At 39.2% G+C, this 23,065-nt stretch overlaps 1 protein-coding gene across 1 annotated transcript in view; it reads left to right on the forward strand.

Annotated features, from left to right (window-relative positions):
* LOC131232422 (membrin-11-like) overlaps nucleotides 1-23,065 on the forward strand; it is a 47,183-nt gene that overhangs the window by 8,517 nt on the left and 15,601 nt on the right. The window contains exons 3-4 of the mRNA XM_058228642.1: nucleotides 4,401-4,768; nucleotides 22,124-22,244. Coding sequence (XP_058084625.1) covers nucleotides 4,401-4,768; nucleotides 22,124-22,244 — 489 coding nt within the window. The remainder of the gene's footprint in view (nucleotides 1-4,400; nucleotides 4,769-22,123; nucleotides 22,245-23,065) is intronic.

Raw genomic sequence — 23,065 nt, forward strand, 5'->3', positions numbered from 1 at the left:
ACTCCTCTCTATGCTCCCAAGATCAGCTACCAAGACGAAGGTGTGCCTATAGTGTGCCGAGTAGTTGAGAGAAGTAATAGTGTTCCTCTAAAGATGTTCAAGGTTCATGATTTTAATGTTAGAATCCCTAAATCTAAGCATTAAATGACTATAAATGACCAAACGATTTGTCTATTAAGCTTATGTTAGCTATTAATGCAATCTTGAGTTCATTCTTCAATCCAAGTTTTGAATACTCAATGATTAAATGATGAAATCAAGGGAATAAAGAGTAAAGAAGTGAAGATTGAAGTGGAAAACACTCTCTTTATGCTCTATTGAGTGCTACTCCCTCACCTCTAAAAGCCCGTCAAAGATATATTTATAGATGCGTTGCAACTGGTGAAAAATGGCTAATTATCGACCTGTCGACTTGAGGCTTCGACCGGTTGAAATGGTCCTTTGACCTATCAACTCGAAGCTTCGACCAGTTGAAATATTCAGTGGCACAAGGTATTTCTAACTATCCAGTTTTTGCCACTTTCAACCTGTCGACTCACAATTTTTTATTGGTCGAGCTTGACCTTTGACTTGTTGAAATAGTCTATCCATGGGTCGAAATTATCAAGATCATGAGTTTTCATTTTGTCCTAATTTTACTCATTTCGACCTGTCGAGAGAGTGTCTATGGGTCAACAACAACATACTTAGTATATTTGATGGTCTTTTCAAATTTGGTTGTTTTGTACGTCCTTCCACAAAGTCCATCCTTATCTAATAGATACTTGACTTTCGTTATATGGATTGAGGAACGTCTATAAACATTTAGGCCACCTAACGAAGGGTTTTGGGATCCTATTAGTCTGGCTAAGTGAAGGCTTAGCAAGGCACATGAATAAAACTTCCAATACACTTGCACTATTACCTTGACCTTTTAGTGGATAAAATTCTTTTGCTAATTGTTGTTGCTGAATATCTTCATGACATCTTTCACACAACCGATTATATCTAATCACCAAACAACCATTAGAAGAACATTGCCACTAGTATTTCTTTGGTGATTGTCCATCCTCTCAGCATTATTATGTTGGCAATCATATCGTTCTCTCTCCGATCCAACTTCTTTTCTCAGTCTAGAGGCATTCATACTTGGCAACTATGCTTTAGCCATGTTAATTCCCAATGTTGGTGGGAATGTGCCAACGTTGACGAACATAGCCCCATTCTCTTTATCTAGAAATTTGAGTAATTTTTAATATATGTTATCTTGAATCATGTTCCTGAAAAAGCAACACGATTCCCTGTAGAATGAAAATGTGAATCATGCCATTTACAATATGCTATCTTTTTCGATTCATCTTCCAAAAGGATTCTTTGTTTTGGTGGAAGTTTGATGAGTTTAGACATCAATAAAAGTTCAAATATCTCGTTGGCCTTTGTAATATCAAGGGAATATCGCCTGTTTTGTTCCAAAACTCCCTTAACTACACCAGAACCTTGAAGAGATGATTCATCCTCGGTCTTGGATAAAGCCTTACAAACAAATGGTTTATTATAATTGATTTCAGCCAAAACAATCTCATAATTTGGGTTACGATAATAACTACCCAAAGATGAGTTTCTCCTTTGGTTTTCCTATTTGAGCAACCATTCATACCTGGTTACTCGATTAAACAAATCTAGCAGGTCTTCAAAATCCATTTCTTCAAATTTCTTTCGGAGCTCCATATATAAACCTTTCACGACTAGTTTCACAAATTAAGATTTCGGTAGAAATACTTGACATATATTCTTTGCTTTTTAAAACCGAGTGATATATTTTTTGGCTGGTTCGTCGGGTAGTCGTCTGAGCCGAGAAAAATCAGTTAAGGAAAACTTGGGTTCAGTTCGATAAAACTGAGCACGAACATTTCTTTCATATCTTGCCAAGATTGCACCAAGTTTACAGGTAAGTTAATATACCAGGTAAACGTTGTGTCAGTCGGCAAATTTGTAAACAATTTCAGTTTTCACATATTCATTGATTTCGTTGCATTGTATGGTGAACCGACTAGTATGTTTTACTGTAGACTGATTCATATCTCCATAAAATAAAGAGAATTTTGGTATTATTATTCCCCTTGGTACTACAAACCGATCAACCCAATCAAGATACATTTTATGATAAATGGGACGATTTGTACGTTGACCATGACATTGGTTTGTTACCTCATTTATCAAATTAATAATTTCTTCCTGGCCCGCGGGTAGGAGTCCAGGGATTCCTATTGGAGGTACTTGTAAACCATGAGAAAGCTGCATACCGGGCTCCTAACCTCTGATAATGCCATTATTTGACACAAATGGTCTTATAGCCGACATGCCATGATTCAAATCATTTTCAATTGGGCCGTTAAATTGTCCATTTTGTCCGTTCCTCCTAATGCCTACCTATGGTGGCATATTTTGGCCTACAACGTCCGAGTCTGGGCATACGTTGCGTGGAGGTATCATCAGCATTTCAAGCATATCATTGCCGAATCTCTAAATTTTTAGATTAGATTGACGGTAATTTGGTAGCCTGTCATTAGGGAAAGTCACAAGCCTATTTATTGCTTCAGTTTATAACCTGCCTTGTTCAATTAATTCTCGCAGGCTAACATTCACACTTTATAAGACTCCATTAGAATTTACAAAGTTATTTTGTGATGTTGATGCTACTCATGGAATTGTCGGAAGTAGTGGATTAAGGACCCATGGTTCAACCTGCATTGCTAATGTTTCAAGGGCCTAATTGAGGTCTTGTTCTTCCATATTCCCACTTACTTGAGTAGATCGTCTACTCATGTTGTTAAAAGTTTCGATTAACAACCGCACACCAGTCCCACTGGGTATGTCAAAATGGTGTTGGTCCTCAAATTTGACAACGCAAAACACATGCAAGGGTTGCGGGCATGCCAGAACCAATTAGGTTCGATTCAAACCGTGACCATCGATCCATGGTGTTGAGATAGAGCGTGGTTCAATCGTGGCTTGACTATTCGTCTATTTGGCCAACTATCATGCGCTCATTACTCAAGTGATTGGTGGAGGTTGGAGCTCTTCTTCCAAATAAGCTCTCTTTTGGCTTGGAAATCCAATGACTTGTGAAGATGCAACATTTGTATGGTTGAAATGAAAAAAAATAAAAAATAAAAAATAAAAATAAAAATAAAAATGAATAGTCGAAATGAACAAGGAGAAGAGATAGATGCGGTTAAGAAAAAGGCGAATAAATTACCATTATGGGGAATCACTTGCCTGGCTTAAAATAACAATGTGCTTCTGAGAGTGATGTGCTGATAAGCGAAGGAAATGCAATTTCGAATATTACAACTATGGTTGGCCCCAATATAAGCTTAGGCGGACGAGTTCCTAAACTGCAGTCTTTCCTCAGATCTAGCACACGGGACACAGATGGAAAGAAATTACAACTTTAGCTACAACCTAATTTGGTCCGGTGCGTGTGCAAGAACAGACTACTCCGAATGCTACGCTAAGGGTCCGCTACCTCTGAGCAGGAAGAGACTAATCTAAACCTTAGTACACACAACGTTTTGCTGGCTTGAAAGTGCTCTTGATGAGGATCGAGAGATCTCTTTCTTCCCTTTTATTCATTGTATTTATAGGCTGTATGGGAAAGATAAGATAAAAACTGTCATTCATGTGTCTTCATCATGTGCAATAAGATAGGAACAAGTGATTACACTGTGTCAACCATGATTTCGCCAATAAACATGTGCACCTTGAAGCTGACGTGGCTGAGGTAACCACTTACTTTTATCTAACGAGGCTAAAATACAAAAAATAAAAATAAAAAAAATGCCCGGGGGAAAGTTAATCCTTGACCTCATATCACCTGTTTTTTTCAAATGTTTTTAACACCACGTGGCAATATTAATACCATTCATCTTATCCCTACGGATTTTGGAACAAACATATTACTAACACAAAAATAGGTCCAATCGGGAATTTGATCCATCTAATTGTTGGGGCAATATGGCCTTTTTATGAAAAAAAAGAAGAAGAAGAAGAAGAGAAAAACTCTTTTTAGTCGATTTTAATTGGGGCTGTCAACGGCGGGCCTGGTGGGTCTAAGCTTGGATTTTGAAATGACGGCCGGGCATTATTAAATTCTGATTTTCAGGCCTGAGCCCGGCCCATTGACACCCCTAATTTTAACCATCCCACTATTGGCTTTGAAAAGGAACGGCTGAATGAAATAAGGCCAAATCAAAGATAAATTGGATCATCCGATCAGTTCGAATTTTTTATGGTAGCGTATTTATTATACTCTTGACTTAATGAACCGTTCAGATCAATCGATTGAAATGTTCACGTGAATTGATACAATCATGAGCACCACAACTTATTGCACTCTCAGAGCACTGGAGTAAATCCAGAAGGAGGAAGTGATCGAAGAGGGCTGTAACACAGGAATCCTGTGTCCAAGGGGCTCTAATCGCAGAGTTAAGGAGACGAAAAGGTGGAGGAGAAGAAATATCTCTTTGTCAATCGCGATGGAGTGTGGAGGAACGCTGTCAGAAATCTACCAGAGCTCGAGGCATCTGCTTCTTCGAACGCGAGACGGACTGGAGAGGCTGGAACGCCTCGATGCATCTTCCTCTTCTTTCTCTTCAAATGCCGTCGACTCTCCTGACCTCGCCTTCTCTATCAAGAAAGACATCTCTCAGATCCAATCCCTTTGCGTCGAGATGGATCGGATGTGGCGCTCCATCTCCTCCAAAGGCCAAAGAGATCTCTGGAAAAGGTACCGCAATTTGAAATTTCAAAAGGAAATCGACATCTCTTCTCTACATCTTTTCCGTTCTTTCCTCCAATCGGCCGGTCGGTCGATCAGACCGTTAGGATCGTCCCATCATTTTTGTCGTCTAGAAAACAGCATCATCCTACGGATTTTCCGCCCAAGTGTCTAATTCGGTTGGGAAATTTGTATATTTTTGTTTATTTCATCCTAATAATTTAGGCTGTGTTTGGATGGCTGTAAGTTTTTTAAGGTGTAAGTAAGTTGCAGATAATCTTGTTTGGATATTAGTTGTAACTTAGTTTCTGTGTTTGGGTAGCCTGGAACTTAGTTATAAGTAGGAAGTTGTATATTCACACCAACTATAACTTTGAGTAGAGAATCATTTAAAAATCAAATTAACACATAAAAAAGCTTAAATAAAAATATGCCATCTTATTGAGCCCATCTAAATGAATAGTTGGGCCATTTTTTAGGCTAAACTAATAATTACTTGGGCAATAAAAGCAGGCCATGTATTCAAAATTCTTACATGGTTGGTGATCCATAGCCCCACCATAATGTATGTGTTTCATCCACGCTGTCCATCCATTTTTTCATATCATTTTATGGCATGGGCCCAAAAATAAGGTAGATCCAAATCTCAAGTTGACCACATCACATGAAACAGTGTTGATTGAATGCCCACCATTAAAAACTTGGCGGCCATGAAAGTTTTGGATCAAACCGATATTTGATTTTTCCCTTCATCAATGTCCTTATGACATAATCAACAAGTTGGATGTCAAACAAACATTATAGTGGGCCCTAGGAGGTTTTTAATGATGGACATTCAATTACTATTGTTTCCCTGTTGTGTGATCCACCTGATGTTTAGATTTGCCCCATTATTGGGATCAAGCCCTAAAATGATCTGGATAAATGGATGGACAACGCAAATAAAACACATACAAGATGGTGGGCCCCACAGAGCACCAACTAGTAGCTATGTGGCTATAGCAGTGCCATAGCCAAACCGTTTCCGTCCAAAGCCCTGACACCAGATATAAAATAAAAAAAGAAAAAAAAACGATGAAGAGGGAAAAAATGAAGAAGCAAAAGAGGGTTTTAGGGCATCCCTCCTCTGGAGTTGGACGAAAGAGAGACTGCTGAGAGAGAGGAAGAATGCCACCTACCAGCTTCAATATAGGTAAACCTACCGGCGACCTCATCCTTCAAGAGCCTTCAATGGCCGCACATCCCTCCAATGCACCTGCGATTCTCCTAAGAAGTTTCGAATTTGAAATTTCAAACTGTTACCTGTAAGAAAGTTACAGGTAACTTGAAAAACGACCTTTCTCCTTGTGAGATTTTCAGATCCTTTTCATGTAAGAAAGTTACAGGTTGAAAGAAAGTTACCTCAACCTGTAACTTTTCCTCCCCAAACACCACTTGTAACTCACCTGTAACTTTTTTGCATTTTACAGAAGTAACATGCATCCAAACGGCCCCTTAGTTTTTGTTATCTTGTTTTGAAATCTGATGGATTTTTACGTCGAACGGTTAGGATCGTCCAATCTTTTCCATCATCGAGGAAACTGCATAATTTGATGGGGTTTCTGCCCAAGTGTGTAATTTGTCTCGGTAATTTGTCTATTTTGTTTGGTTCATCTTTATAATTAGGTTTTTGATAATCATGTTTTTGAAATCTGATGGGTTTTATGCTGAGTGTTGTAATTCAGTCTGGAATTCAGGCTTTCTTGTTCGCCTCACATCAGGAAAGGGTTTTGGTGGTCTCTATTAGGAATTGGTGTTACTATGTAATTAGGTTTTCTGTCAACTTGTGTAATTTTTTGGTAATTCTGCATCGTTTGGCATGCTTTATGTCAATAATTAGTGTCAAAATATTATTCTTCTCAAAAGATGAGAAATTATAGGGTCCTGATGCATCATAGCATGAATGGGTGTCCTTACATAGCAGTGGTTCTGTGATTCGGACCGTTGAGCTGATGGGCCATGGCATGGACGGAGGATGCGTCAAAGATCTTTCAAATTGGATGCTCCTTAGCTGTCAGGTGTATCATGTTCTTTCCAAAACAAGGTTTTAAATTGGGCATATCAGGCATCGTCTCAGTCGCCACTGATGCAACGATCGCCTCTATATTGGCTGTTTTGAGCAATACACAATCAGCCATATTGTTCAAGGGAGACATCGACATATTGGTGCAACCCAGTTATCGCGTCAATGAGATTTCGACAGCCAAATCACAATGAAATGGACAAGAGTACACCTACAAGAATATTTGTGTAGCGAGGGAGAAATAACTTTATTAACATCAGGCTTCTCCTTACAATACTTAAGAAAACTCACACAAAATTTTGAATGCCTACCTCCTTATAGACCCTAAATGAATCTTTAATGAAAATCTCTCCAACTATTAGATTGATTTAAATCAATGTAATCTACCTAAGATGGAAATAAGCCTAATAATAGTAAAAATAAATCTGGAAATAATCCTTAAAATCTTCAATTGCATCTTGAAATCAGCCCTCATATCTTCCACAAATAGAAAAATGCATTTATTGATATTTAGGCCTCAAATCCATCAATAACAATCCAATCAGCACATATTGGGCCTTATGGTGGACCGTGGGCCTGCATCATTTCCCCCAAGTTGGAAATAACTTGACTCTAGCGAGTTGGACACTTCATACAAGTAGTAGATGTTTGGATTAAATCTTTTTAGTTCGTTACCTATGATCCATGTGCATTTAAAATATGGCTTTTTCTTTCATTTCACCAAGTATTACTTCTGTTGGCCCAATCAAGTGTCAGTAGTCTTCATACGTAACACTTGGTCAACTTCTTCTTTCTTTTTCTTTAGGAGTTGTTTATTGACATCAATAATGACTTTATCTTGCACGTTAGACGCCTCACCTACTCGAACAAATCCGCTACATTGTCATTTGGCAACTCGATCATATAGACATTGTCACCTAATTTCTTGACTCGACATGGACCAATCGTCAAGCCAAATAAGTTTGCAAGTGGTGTAGGCCGTTGATCTATATTTTGCCTCAGCACTTGACTTGGCAACCACATTTTTCCTCTTACTTTTCCAAGAAACCACTTAAAAAAAAAAAAAACAAAAAAAAACAATGATGGGTTTTATTGCGTAGAGGCCAAAGGCCTAAAGAATTACAAGAAGAAACACACGAAAATGAAAAAAAGCAGAAACTACAAATCAATTCAACTTTCACCAAGCTGATTTGCCACAATTGCCTTAGATTCGATAGCCCAATCCTATTCCCTGATATGCTCTTTTACCAAAATACCAACCTGTTCTGAAGATCTTTTCCAATTCCTGAAAACGCGATTGCCCCTTTCCATCCATAAAACCTAAATCTCGGTCAGTAGACATAGGCGTCATGTCATATATTCTTTTCTATCTTTCCTTTACCCCCACCATGCCAAGAACGAAATAGAGATTCAATAGTACCCAACAAGAATAACCGCCCAAAGCATTGTTGTAAAAGCAAAGTGGATGAAAAGGTGGTCAACCGATTCCTCATCTTGGTAGCACATAAGACACATGTTCAGAAGAATCATTCCCCTCTATGCAAATTGTCGACCATTAGGACTTTGTTTTGTCCCATTAACCACGATGGTGCTGTATGATTGACCTTGGTACTAATTGAACCGCCACGGATCCTCTGGTAAAAAGAGTAAATTGTGAACCTAGATTTTTTTGAGATGAAGGGGGAGCTCCGTATCTCCTAAGATGAGCTATATGATTTTGACATCGGTACTAATTGAACCGCCATGGATCCTCTGGTAAAACGAGTTAATTGCGACCTAGATTTTTTTGATAGCCACCTCAACGAGTCTCTTTGTAGAATTTGTGGCCAAACTTTCTCCAACAAGATCAACAATATCAACGATTCCTTAACCTCTTCCTCATTTAAATTCCTAACCCCAAATAACTTCCTTGCCATGGATAGAAAAGCATCTTGCAACTGACATATTAACCTCTAGTGATATCCCTGCTAGGAGGGGAAACATCTCCCTTAATTTACTACCACCGGCCAAACATCCTCTCAAAATCTAATCCCCTCACCATTACCCAAGTGAAACCCCACCCCTTCTAAAAGCATGTTTTTTAACGTGGACACCCCTTTCCATAGAGACGAGGCCTTATGCAAAGATGATTCATTGATCCACACTCTTGAAGACCATACTTCATACCCACTACTTCCCTCCATAAACTCCCTTCTCTAACCCCAAATGTCCACACCCACTTACCCAAAAGCGCTAAATTCATCTCTCCCAAAACCTGAAGACCGGCTCCCCCTTCATCTCATGATTTACAAACGTATCCCACTTCATGAGATGAAACTTATCACTCTTCTGAGTTCCGCCCCTCTCCACATAAAATCCTTCCTAATTTTCTCGAGCCTATCCACCACCCCTTTAGGACATTTAAATTAGGACATATAGTAAACGGGTAAATTTGCCATCACTGCCTTTATAAGTGTAAACCTTCCACCCAAAGACAAGTGCTTCCTCTTCCAACATGATAATTTCCTTTCAAATCTCTCGATGACTTTGTCCCATAGATGTTTGGCCATCTTCTCTATACATAAAGGTAAACCTAGATATGTTGTCAGAAATGATCCTTCCTTACATCCATAATCATTGTGAATGAGGATAAAGCCACTCCCAATAACTCGCTATTGCCAGAGTTTACCTTAAGACTTGATACTGCCTCAAAACAATGAATAATCATCCGAAGATTGTCAACCTCCACTTCATTTGCCTCAGACATTAGTAACGTGTCATCCCTTAAACTAGACCCGCTGCAACACCTTTATTCATCATTCCACTCAAAGCCTCCATTATCACCACAAATAGATATGGCGATAAAGGCTCCCCTTGCCGTAGCCCTCTTGATGCTTAGAAGAAACCATTTAGAGATCCCTTTTTCAAAATTGAGAATTTTGCTATTTTAATACATACTCAAATCCATGATCGCCATTTTTCTCCACACCCCAAACAACCCAACATGTAGTTGAGGAAGTCCCAATCCACATTATCGTATGCTTTTTCAATGTCTAGTTTGCAGATAACTCCCTTCCTACCTTTCTTGTGATAAGAATCGATAACTTTGTGAGCAATCAGTATACTATCTACAATTTGACAACCATCTACAAAAGCCTCTTGAGACTTGGATATTACTTTTTCTATTAAGTATCACTTCTCAGAATCTAGAAGCTAGAAATTTGATCAAGATCTTATATGGACTCCCCAAAAGACTTATCGGTCTAAAGTCTTTCAAACTTTCTGCCCATTCCTTCTTAGAGATTAGGGCTACAAACGTGGCCCCCAACTCCGCCACAATTACTCCTTTTTCATAAAATTTGTTAACAAATGCAATTACATCTACGTTTAACAGATCCCAAAACTGTTAAAAGAAAGCAATTGGGTAGCCATCCAGGGCCAGGCCCAGGGCTTTATCACACCCCAAATCCACAATAGCCGCCTCAATTTCATTAATTGTAAAAGCTCCCTCTAGAAACTTGGCCATCTCCCTCGAAATAGAATCAAAATGAAGCTTGTCAAGTGTTGGTCTTACCCATTCTTTCCGAGATAGTAGGTCTTTATAGAAATTAGCTATTGATGTCCACACTCTTGCTTCCCCCTCCAACCTTTCCCCCTCAACCTCCCCACTTGATATTTGTTACACCAAGCTTGCTCACTAGCTATCGCAGGAAAAAATTTCTTATTTTTGTCCCCTGCCTCTAGCTAAAGAGCCCTTGAGTGTTGCCTCCATTTAATTTCTTCCTCCTTAAGTCTCGCATTAAATATTGCCTTATAGATTTCTCCCCACGCCCTTTCTTCATCTAAGAGCCCACTATCCTCCTCTTTAATATCGAGCCTTTGAATTTCTTGCAATATCTTTTGAGACTCTTCCTCCCAATTTCCCATAACCTCTTTTTTCCAAACATTAATTTTCCCCTTTAGCAATTTCAGTTTCCAAAAAAGTGAAAAACCTGCCCCACCCCTGACTGAAAAGGATTGCCACTATTCATTACCTTATCTGAAAAATCTTCGATTTCTAGCCAAGCTAGCTCAAATCTAAAATGACGGGGCCCCCAATCCTCCTCTTCCATTTCCGAAATGATCTGATAGTGATTGGAAACTGGTCTGGGCAAGCCTCTTTGAAAAACTAAGGGGTATCTTTCCAGCCACTCTACTGACAACAGGAATCGATCCAACTTTGATTTGACTGCCCTCACCTCATTATTTGACCATGTAAATTTGACGTCTCCCATAGGTATATCTACCAACTCATTTTTTCGTATCCATTCCGAGAAATTCCTCATACTTTTGGTGCAGTGACGAACACTTGATTTTTCAAAGGAAAATCTGATTACATTGAAGTCTCCTCCTACTACCCACGACAATTCCCATTAACTTTGACATAAATCCAATTCAGCCCATAGAAATTGCTGTAAACTCGGTCTATTTGGCCCATACATGGTCGTAGAAACCCACCTAAAATCTAAGGCAACCTCTTTCAGCACTACTGACAAAGATTAAAGTGTATTGCCCCTCCCAACTGTCTTCCTTTACCCATAATTTAGAGTCCCAAATGATCAAAATTCCACTAGCTGAACCATCCGCTTTTGATGCCAGCCTATCCTTAAATTTCCCTTTCCACAGAATTCACTATGCACTGCTCCACTGACTGTTACTCTCTTTCCTGGAAAACAACTAATTGAGCCTTGTAACGTTTACATATTTCCCTCACTTGTAACCTCTTTTGCAAGCATCCCAGGCCTCAAACATTCCGGCTAGTTATCTTCATGGAAGGACTTTACTTGCCCCTTTCCTTTTGTAGGTCTCTTCTCTTTCTTTTGCAACTCCTGGTTCACTTCTGAAAGGGGATTTTCCAGAACCCTGCTAGGATTGGAGGCCTGACCTTTTATAGGTCTCCCGCTCATTAGGTGGGTTGGTAGAGACTGTAGTGTGTGTGAGTGATCCAGGGTTCAATCCCTGGTAGTGTTACCTTTCAAAAAAAATTGGAGGCCTGACCGTCAATTACTACTCAACCTCTATATTCCACAAATTCAAACAATTCTGCATGGTCCTTTGGCCTGTCTCCGACGGTAACCCCAACCATATGTGCTATCTGCACCACTACTCTTTTCACACTCTTCATCCGTTGTGCCACTGTGATTTTGTTAACCATCCTCTGCTGATACTCTGAATCTGCCATAACCACACTCTTGAGAAACCCTTGCATTCATTCCTTTAGCTGTTATCACAGACTGATTAAGCTCCCTTGTCACGCCCCTTTCCTACTCCCACAATTCTTTTGACACGATAACAATCGACACCTCTTCGAGTGTCTCGTCTTTGTACAGAAGAAACTGATGGCTCTGCGCATCTATCAATCTGCATACCTGGAACATAGCCACGAACTGATTGTTGCACTTCGTAGCTCCCTTCTACCTCATCGAGTTCCTCTTGGTTCTCGCTTGCTGAAATGAGAAACTTTGAACACTGTGACCTCTACTCCTTTTTTTGTAAGAAACCATAGTCGACGAAGAACAGTAATAAACAGACCAGCGGAACAGTATATAATAGATCCAGGCGCATGCCATTACTAAAGACGTCACCCACCTATGCAAGGTTAAACACGTGCGTTGCTCCCCCTTGTGTGAGTAACATTGCCACACCGTCACCGTGTGGAGAGAAGCCGATATTTGGAAAATAATTCAAAACTTCAAATTTTCTTTTAAAAATTCCCTCTCGACTTACGTCAGCAAACCATGCGTCCTCTTTACATCTTCCTATCTTAAAGCCTAATACCGCCTTACCACGACGTGTCAACTAATCATACCTTATGACTTCACCAACCCCTTTCTCGAGATGGCCACCCTCTGCCATGGCAGCTCGTAGCAAGCCATTACGTCATTGCATCGACGTGTCAGCCCCTCATGTAAGCAACTTTCTCCATCATCTTTTCCTCCAATGAGCATCTTACACCTAGCAAACTCTTCATCCAGTACTCCACTAGAGAATAGGTTTGGTGTACCTTCTTCTTCATTGCACTCCTTCGCCATTGACGACGAGCTAGAGCAATTTGCTTCTTTGTCAATCCCCCATTCTTGGCCTTCCCTCTCCAAGTTCAGACAAACACTATCATTCCCGATTCTAATGCGAATGTGGTATGGAGTTGCTTGTGATTTTTTCCTTCGGACACAAAATCTGGCAAACCGGAGTTGTTTGCAATTATTTGTTTTCAAGTCGACCTCCACAACCATGTCGAAACAATCCCCGATTTCCATAAAAACTTCGTTTATCCATAATTCCAAAGCAAAGTTCCAGATATGAATCCATATATCTTCCCATCCGAACACAAACTAGTTCTCCTAGTATTGAATCCTTCTCACTGTGTCGCCTCGGTTGAGATTGCATGACATGAAGAAACGATTAACCTCCTCTTTTGAGTAAATAGAAACCCATACTGCATCTTCCCTTAAGACATCATTGTGTGATCATCCTTTTCTAGATTACAATTCTCATTTAACCAAAAACTCATCTCTGCCTTAATGATCCCCGTGTTCAGTGACAATACAAAACTAAACTCAAGTTCCTTGCAAGAATTATCTAACACTTCTTGAGAGATTCTGATTTCTGACCCTTCCACTGTTTCTTCCCTCCATACCCCTCTTTCTTGTGACTTTTGACTAATTTCCCCTTTCTCTATCCTCTGAGGGATCCCCTTGCTTTCATGACCAGGAGGCTTTACCCGCGCATCTTTATAAGATCGGTTATCAATCTCCCCTACCGGTTCCCTATCTAACCTTCCCTTCCCTTTCCCCAAACCTAGATCCATCCTCTGCCTATTTCCTGCAACAATATTACTTCCCACCTTTGCTCCAACTTCCTTTTGTCTTTCACCTTCCCTGTTCTTTACCTCAAGGCCAAACCGGGCTTTCCAAACACAATTTTTGGCCTTTGAACCTTTCACCATTCAATAACTTTATTGCCTTCTGCACCTCTTCTTCCCGACTCATTCACACAAAGGCTAAACCACGATATTCAGCAAAGTACCAAGCACAAGGAATAATCATAACCATCCCTACTCGACCAAACACATGCTCAGAATTGATCAGGAGCCATCCTGCCGAAAACCCAACTACATACCGCGTCGAGAACTCTGTGAGATCAGAAGTTGCTATAGAGCCCTCCAAGAAACCACGTTGCCACAAGGAGAGTACAATAACCTGTAGTCGACCGTCTGTCATATCTTGGCCCTACATAATCTGCATCGGAATAACTATTTGGAGATAAGCATGAGACCTATATAAGATACCTTGCTCAGTTTACCCACCTAGGAATTCTCATGATTGTAGCTAAATGTGGGGCTCCTCGATTTTGCATAATTCGACTAACATGCTAACGGAAAAGGCAATATCAGGTCTTGTAACGGTCAAATAGATGAGCTTACCGATAAGCCTTCTATACATACTAGGGTTTGCCAATACTTCTCCTTCAAGCTCAAGTCTGAGTTGAGAATCCATTGGTGTTTCTGCTAGCTTGGCACCTAGCATACATGTCTCTTCTAGTAAGTCATAGACATTTTTTCTTATATAAATTTATTCCAGCTTAGGATCTAACCACTTCAATGCTAGAAAATATTAAAGAAGACCAAGATCTTTTATTTGAAACTGAGATTGAAGATGCAACTTCAACATCTCAATACCCTCAAAGTCATCACCTATCATTATAATATCATCCACACGTCAAGGTGTTTCGTATCCGTTACGATACGCCCATAAAGGTTGATACATATAGGTAATTGCCATGACCGTTACGTGATACGAGGGTGAAACAGGGCGGTTGGTTTTCTGGGACTGTATTGGCCGTTACAGTGGTCGTAAAGGCCGTTACGGGGCATAACGACCGTTACCACCATAATAGTCGAAAAACCACCACCTTTTTTCTTTTTCTTGTTTTTCTATTTAAATTCATTTTTCTCCTCATTTTTTTCACTTTTCTCATTCCAAAAACTCTCTTAGATCATTTTACAACAGATTTCAACCACTCTTACTATAGTTCTTAAGATTAAAATCGTAGATTAAAATAATTTGAGTGAATAGAAGCTCTGAGGGATTTATTTTTTTCAAAAAATTGGAAAAGTAGCATTTATGCCTTTTTAATGATTTCTAATTCTAATGCTTGATTGTGATGTTAAATATTAGAGACATATAATCATGTTCACAAATTCACTAAACAACTCAATACAACAATCTCACCAAAGTGGACCGTTACACTACCATAAACATGTTCAAAACAAAAAATGAATACATGTTTGGAATATTTACATTATTATATATTTTCTAAATATTTTTTCAGATTTTTTTGAGCAAAAGAAAATTTTCAACCGTTACGGGGGTCGTAACGGTCATTACGCCCCCGTATCTGCCATTACAACTGATTCACGTATTGGTAATGGTGGTGACCGTTACTGCCACCGTAACCGATACGGAATACCTTGCCACACGCACAACGAGGATAATATAGCCAAATGTGGTATGATTTGAGAATACTGAGTGATCTATTGTACTTCTCTTCAGCCTATACGATACCACCACACCACTAAACTTCAAACCAAGCTCGCGGTGATTGCTTCAATCCATATATAGATTTCTTTAACTTGCACACTTTAAATGTCTCCCCCTAAGCAACATATCTGGGAGGTTGCTCCCCATAAGGTTCTTCGTGCAATTCCCCATGCAAAAATGCATTCTTAACCTCTAGCTGAAAGAGGACTAATCACGATTTGTAGCAACGGATATAACAATTTGAACCGAATTGAGCTTGGCCACCAAAGTAAATGTATCTAGATAATCTACTCCATAAACTTAAGTATATCCCTTGGTAACTAGCCTAGCTTTGTAATAACAATTAATTTGTTAGGAAATTTTTACCGTGTAGACCCACCTACACTTAACTGGTGTCTTACATGATGGCAGGTCTCCCACATATCATTGGAATGCATGACACTCATCTACTCATCTATAGCCCTTTTTCCAATTTTCATCCAACTGACAAGGCAAGAGAAAACTTCTTATACTTTATGGAGAAGTGGTCAAAAGCAACAAAATTGGAGATTTGATAAGAGACACATGAACGCTTGTCTTTACAAATCGCAATGGGGAGATTATTGCCATCCTCTATGGACTCGGAAAGAGGGAGAACCTCATTGGATGCAGAAGCCAATGGTATGGATTGAGAGGAAATAGTCTATGATACTTGTCTTTTCTCATTTTTCTATAATATGTCTTCGTAAAATCCTTTCGGGATGGGAGTTCCTCGATATAAGAATTTGGAGGGAAAACATTTGGTAAAGGAACCTCCATAGGCACCACTTCTACAATACGTTTGGTTTTACCATAGAACAGGACATTCAAAGAAGGTGATGTCAGTTGACACAAAGTGCTTTTTAAGGGAAGGACAATAGCACTGGTAACCTTTTTTGGTACTAGAAAATCTCATAAATATGCATTTTACAGTATGAGGTGCAAGTCTATTTTGACCAGATTCAAGCTAATGAAGACAACAAGTACAACCAAACACCTTTGGGGGAAAAACTGGCCGATTAGGAAATAACAATGAGAATGGTGTTTTACCATCTAAATTTGACGAGGGCATCTTGTTTATCAAATGACTTGTAGTAAGAACTGCACCACACTAATAAAATTGTGGAGCATTCATTTTTAACAATAAAGCACAATAAGTTTAATCAAATGTCGATTCTTGCGCTCAGTCATTCCATTATGTTGTGGTGTATAAGCACAAGAAGTTTGATAAATAATACTTTGATTTTGTACATAATTTTTAAAAATCCCGAGAAACAAATTTCAAAGCATTATCAAATCTAAACATATACAAATTTGCACCAAGTTTTTATTTCATTATGAAAATTTTGAAACACATGAAAGACTTCTATATTTAATAAGATATAAACCAAGCCATCTTGAAACAAATCATCAATAAAAGACAGTACTTAAAACATAGTAAGCTAGGAACAGGAGCCGATCCCCGCTCATCACAATGAACTAATTTAAAAGGAACATCACTCTTAATATCGACCATAGATGGAAAATGAGATATATGATGTTCACTCAACTGTCACTTTTCTCATTCTAAATTCAACATCTTGGGAAGGGATGGAACAAGAGTCTGTAATTTTTAGAGAGATGGATGACCTAAACGACGATGCCACTAAATTGTTGGACTCTCATGAAGCACTATAACACCTGCTTATTCCTTCTCCAAATAATACAGACCATTTCTCTCACGACCTCGTCTTGAGGTCCTGAAAAACACAATAGGAAGGAAAGAATGAGACAGAACAATCTAAATATTGTCAGCTTACTAACAGATAAAAAGACTAAAAAGGGTATTTGAGGGCATACAAGATAGAAGATATAAATACAAATGTATTGGATTGAGCAGTACCCAATCTAACAACAATGGACAAGTTGTTATTTGCCAAAGTAATATATATTTAACGAGATATGATGAAGAGAGAAAAAGAGCTATTCACGCAAAATATGATCCAACACCCTAGAATCGATGACCCATGGAGAAGAAAGAGATGACAAGCGGCACATTTTACTTGTTTAAGCCAAAGTGAGTGTAAAGGAGGAATGAACTATATTAGATATAGAGCCATTAGATGAGAGAAACTGCGCATATTCTTCTTACTAATATTTGACGGAGTAGGCGAGGTGAGTTTCCCATCGGCATAAATTGAAATTACATGGAATGGGATACCACAACTATGTGTGGAAGCTTGGCAGAGCTAAGGAATGATGACTATGTCCGAGAGAGAGAGAGAGAGAGAGAGAGAGAGAGAGAGAGAGAGACCAAATAAAAATTATGCCTCTAAATCCAATTGCCTACTTAAACTAATATGCAAATTAAATTAAACAAGACAATTAACTCTAAGGCTTCCAAGCCATTAGAGGGTCCAATCACATAGACTACAAAGGATGTGGCAATTAGGATCAAATAAAAATTATGCCTTTAAATCCAATTGCTTATTTAAACTAATATGCAAATTAAGCTAAACAAGGCAATTAACTCTAAGGCTTCTAAGCCATTAGAGGGTCCAATCACATAGACTACAAAGGATGTTGCAATTAAGCAACTAGTTTATAAGCATGATAAGTGTACATGTGTGTGTGGAATGTGCTAACTATCAACACTTAACATTCATCTAATCATGTATACATATAATTAAACATCCACCACATAAACATAATTAAACAAGTGCTCAAATAACAATTCCAAACACAAGCATGCATGATGGTTCGGCTTCCCTACTCCATTCCCGGTGGATGCACTCAACCTATGAGTGTACCAAATTTCACTATCAGAGGTTTTAAGTCAAGTTCATTTCTAACCTTTACAATCCTACACAAGGACCAGCTCCCGCAAGAAACTATGTGGTTTTTTGTAGGCTCGCCACGAACCTCAGTCCTACACAAAAACCTATCAGCATACACTTCCGCTGGAGGCTCCTGCAAGAGACTTTAGTTGATTTTTTTATAGGCTAACCAACAACCTCGGTCTTAATCTAAGGACCTACGTTTACTCCCATAGAGACTAACACATACGCATCCGTGTTTGGTGGCCTACACAAGGATTTTGATTTAGGCCTTACACAAGAACCTAGTCAAGTTTGACAATTCAAACTCTTACACTCAATCCCACATAAGGAATGAGTGTATACAGACTCTTACACTTAACAACTTGTCGGATTGAGCCCCTTTTGTAGCACCTTATCGGGCTGCTTGATCGATGCTCTCCCGATCATGATGCTGATGCTTTGCTAAGGCTTCAACTCCTAGATCAAACACCTTGCATGTGATGCTCCGATGCGGTGACCAATGTGATGGGAGGTTGGGTAGAATGTCCTACAACTAATGGGAAGTTGTAAAGCTTAGGGGATTCTACTTGATGAACACTCTAGAGGTTGATAAACACTTGGATTTGCCAAGAAAAATTGCGTCTAAACTTTAGAGAGAGCTTGAGATCATGGTCTTCTTGTAGAGGAGCTTAGAATGTTCATTAAACTGAATAATCACCAAGAAGAGGGCATGGATCTCATTGGGATAGATCTTATGAGGTTTGGAAGACTTGAGATGCATTAGGGCTTCTAAAATGCCAAAATCTATCATAACCACAAAGATCCAGTTGCTAGATTTATAGGAAAAAAAGCTTAAACGAATTTATAATGGCTAATCTCCGGTTGCATCGAGAGCATGTTCAGTCCCACTGAATTATGTTCGGTTGCACCGAATTGAGGTTTAGTCGAACCGAATTTAAACAGGAAAGCCGCCGGACAAACTTGGGTACTTTCGGTTGCACCGAAGGTGGTCTTCGGTCACACCTTAAATGGTCTTCAGTGAGACCGAAGGTGGCACTCGATTGCATCTGAATTACCCGAAATTCTGCCCCAACACGCTGTCCTGTTTTAGCCGTCTTTCGGTCAGACCGACTGTGGCTTCTTTGGGATCAAAGGTTGCTGAAATTGTGTAGTTTTCTCAGCAACACGGAACCTCTAAAGCTAGTCTAAGGATGGTTAATTTAGGCTCCTATGGATTAATGGATTATCAATAAAAGGGTTTACCTGTTGGGTTTAAGATCATCTAGAGGTTTAGATTGTTTTGGGTCAAGGGTTAGGGTCACCAAGGCACTGTATTTACATGTTCTTTGCTCCTTGTTGCTCCACTTTCACTTGTGTGTTCGGTCTTCAGCTTTCAAGGGCTCAACCGACTACATGACACAAGGACTCGCGTGATTGACAAATAGGGTGCATAAATCAATACACTAACAGAAATATGATCCATCACAAGAGCTTGATTAGCCTTCAGAGTCTTCTCTTGAAGATCCCAACAAAAGTCCACAATATGATTTGTCAAACCGCAATGAGTGCATTGCGGTCTCCTCTACCACCATGGCGACCTTTACCTCTCCCTGGTCATTTACTACCTCTACCACCTTTGCAAGAGAAACTTGCTGAAGTCTAGCATAGACCTTTGCCGCTAAAGGAATTGACACACCACTTAAAATATGATATTTAGTTGATTGATATTCTTTTGCAAACTAAATAGAAGCTTCACTACTATCATATCCTCAAATTGCTTCTTCACAGTAATATCGGAAGTAACAGGATGATATATCGAGAGCTCTTCCCACATGCTAGTAAGTTTAGCAAACTACTTCCCAAGGGACTTATTCCCTTTTCGAATGAGAAAATCTCCTCATACAACTGTTAGACCTGCGAGATATTCTGCTATGAGGAATACATCTTTCTCATGGTATCCCAAACATCTTTCTTAGTGTTCAAAAACACCAAATTAGAGCCCACCTCGGGTTCCATGCTATTCCACAACCACAATCTAATTTGGACATCATCACACATCCACTGTCTGAATCTAGGATCAATTTCCTCCAGTTTAGATTCTGTGAGGAATTGATCATTTTCTTGGGCCAAGAGGAAAACTTCAACCAATTTAGTCCAATGAAGATAATTCTTCCCATTCAGTTTCACGGAGGTTATGGACACATTAAACAAAGGTCTAGACACCTTTCCCAGTGATGAGGAACCACTAACTGTACTTTTGACTCTATAACAGGTAGTGTTCGTAGTATCAGTATTGTTACATGTATCACTAGATAGGAATATGGAAACATGTATTTATATTGCCGATATTTTCACTGATACCTGGAAATGCATCATTGATTGAGGGAAACATTGGGGAAACACGAGGAAATGGTGGAATTTCCCAATGAAACTTCAGGAGATGCTAAAATACACATTTGCATATTTAGGAATCAAATAATTGCAAATAAGATGCATACATAATAACTTTTTTCCTTTAATGGGGGTCTAAAAGCATGTAACACTTACTCCTATGCTCACTTTTTTGCAAACGATTCCATTTACTTGACAAAAATTGCAGAAAACAACATGTTTTCTGCCCAAAATGCAATGAGAACCACCTTTTCCTTAAGATCCAATCAACCACTAGGGTTTTGGGGACCTCCAACCTAGATCCAAATATTAGGGATTTGAAAAAGAGGTCGGTGGTCCAAATCACTCCAAGTCGTGCAGTGATACCATGTAAAATAGGGAAGTAAGGCTGGTTCTAACAGAAACTAGAGAAAAGAGGAGAAAGATGGAGAAAATAGAAGAAAAGAGGAGAGAAGAGTGGATGTCTGCTCACTCTCTATCTTCTTTTCTTTTAGGGCCTAACATTTTATAGTTGAAATTACATAAATGCCCTCCTTGTGTAAGAACTAACTAAAACAGTATTCATATGGGACTAAACTTAAAAACAATACACAACAAAGCCCAAAGGAGCCCAAGGACCAAACGTGTGGACTGCAATACTTTTAACAGATACAATACACCCATATCAGCCAATACGATACTGATATTTCAATCCATGATTGTGGCTTAGGGAAGAGATACAAATATGCATTCTTTCATAGCATGGCAAATGGGAGCTGTAGAATAAACCACATCCATAAGCTCCGAATTCATAATGTGGTAGCTGAGGATCCAAAGGAGATCAGAAATATGTTTATTGAGTTCTGTTCAAATCTATATTCCAAAGGTGTTTTCTCAAGCCCAAGGTTGAGATGTATTCCGATGTTGATGGTGGGTCTGCTTGAAACAAGGTTTGAAGAAGTTTAAATTAGGAAGGTGTTAGGGGATATGTACAGGGACAAAGTGTTGGGGCTCACCATGGCTTTTGACACTTTGAAGCATGACATTGTGGCTTTTATGAATGAGTTTCATGAGAGATCAAGATTGAGTAGAGGGTTGAACCCTATGTTCATTACCTTAATCCCTATGGTATAAGAAGCATCAAGGCTAATTGGAAGCATGTGCAAAATTTTAGCAAAGAGAAGGGGTGGCAATGGACCAGCATCTTGGGCCCTAAACTTAGTCCAAGGGCTGGGCCGGGGCCAATGATGAATGGCCATGTCAGGTCTGTTGGACTGGTCCAATCATCAAGTGGGCCAGCATTATACAAAAAGAATGGACGGTTTAAAGACACTTGTGTGTGGTTCATGACTTATCCATAGTGGCCATGTTTTGGTGTTACATACTCATTGAACGTGTAAACACACTTATCATATGCATGACTTCATGTATATCGGCCAAGTTTTGTTGTGTCATGTGTGTAAACACGCTTATCATTCGAAGCCTTTCTTACCCTGCTCAGTATCTATTTCTGAAATTTTCTGCGTGCTGCTTTATGCTAAAATCTATTTTTTTGTAGAAAAGTGGAGCAGGTAGCAGAAGAGGTCGACTCTTTGAAGGAAAGCCTGGATAAACATTTACTACGCAATCAAAAACGGATGCTGGAAGCTAAAGAGAGAGCAGAATTACTGAAAAGAGCTGTATGCAATCATTTTCCTCATTAAATTTATGAACATGAATTCTTTCTTCTTCTTTTTCCAATTAAAAAATTTTATGAACATATTAATTACTTATATCTTGTTTGTGTTATATACAGTTGCCATCATTTCTTGGTCGAGAAATCTAGATCATGGATTATCACCACGTAGTTACATGTTAGTGCTGCCTCAGCCCCACTAAAAACTGAGTTAGGGTGAGTTTAATCACTATATTTTGTAAAAAAAAATTTGAAAAGAAAGAAAATTAAGGAAAACTTATGGAGATTAAAATCTGTCAGAAAAAAAAATGGAGATTGAAGATCATTAAGGAAAACCATACATGGAAACCTAAATGAAGAACTAAAACAGTGTTTAGAGTGAAAATAAATAACCCAAATATTTGAACACATGTGCTAACAAAGAGAAGATGCAAAATATAGAAAAAAATTGAATTTAGTGGATGCACCAAAAAGAGAAAATGCATCATTTACAAAAATAGCTATCATTAGTGCACAATGTGCGCTTGCGCAGAGAGCTATAATCTATAGTATTTGTAGTTGCAATCCAGACCCTAGTGCATGATATTTGTAAACTAGTGTTGCGCCAAGGGTTCACTGATTGTGTGTGTGTGGGGGGGGAGGGGGTGGGGGCTTGTGTGTGTGTGTGTGTGTGTGTGTGAGAGAGAGAGAGAGAGAGAGAGAGAGAGAGAGAGAGAGAGTCCATTGTGACGTGTACGTGAAATCCACTCTAACCATCAGGTGAGTCAGCCCATGTTAGGCCTAACGCCCTAAAATCAGCTGCATGTGTGATTCAGGTGGGCCACA

Source organism: Magnolia sinica, chromosome 18, assembly GCF_029962835.1.
Source record: "Magnolia sinica isolate HGM2019 chromosome 18, MsV1, whole genome shotgun sequence".
Classification (NCBI taxonomy): domain Eukaryota; kingdom Viridiplantae; phylum Streptophyta; class Magnoliopsida; order Magnoliales; family Magnoliaceae; genus Magnolia; species Magnolia sinica.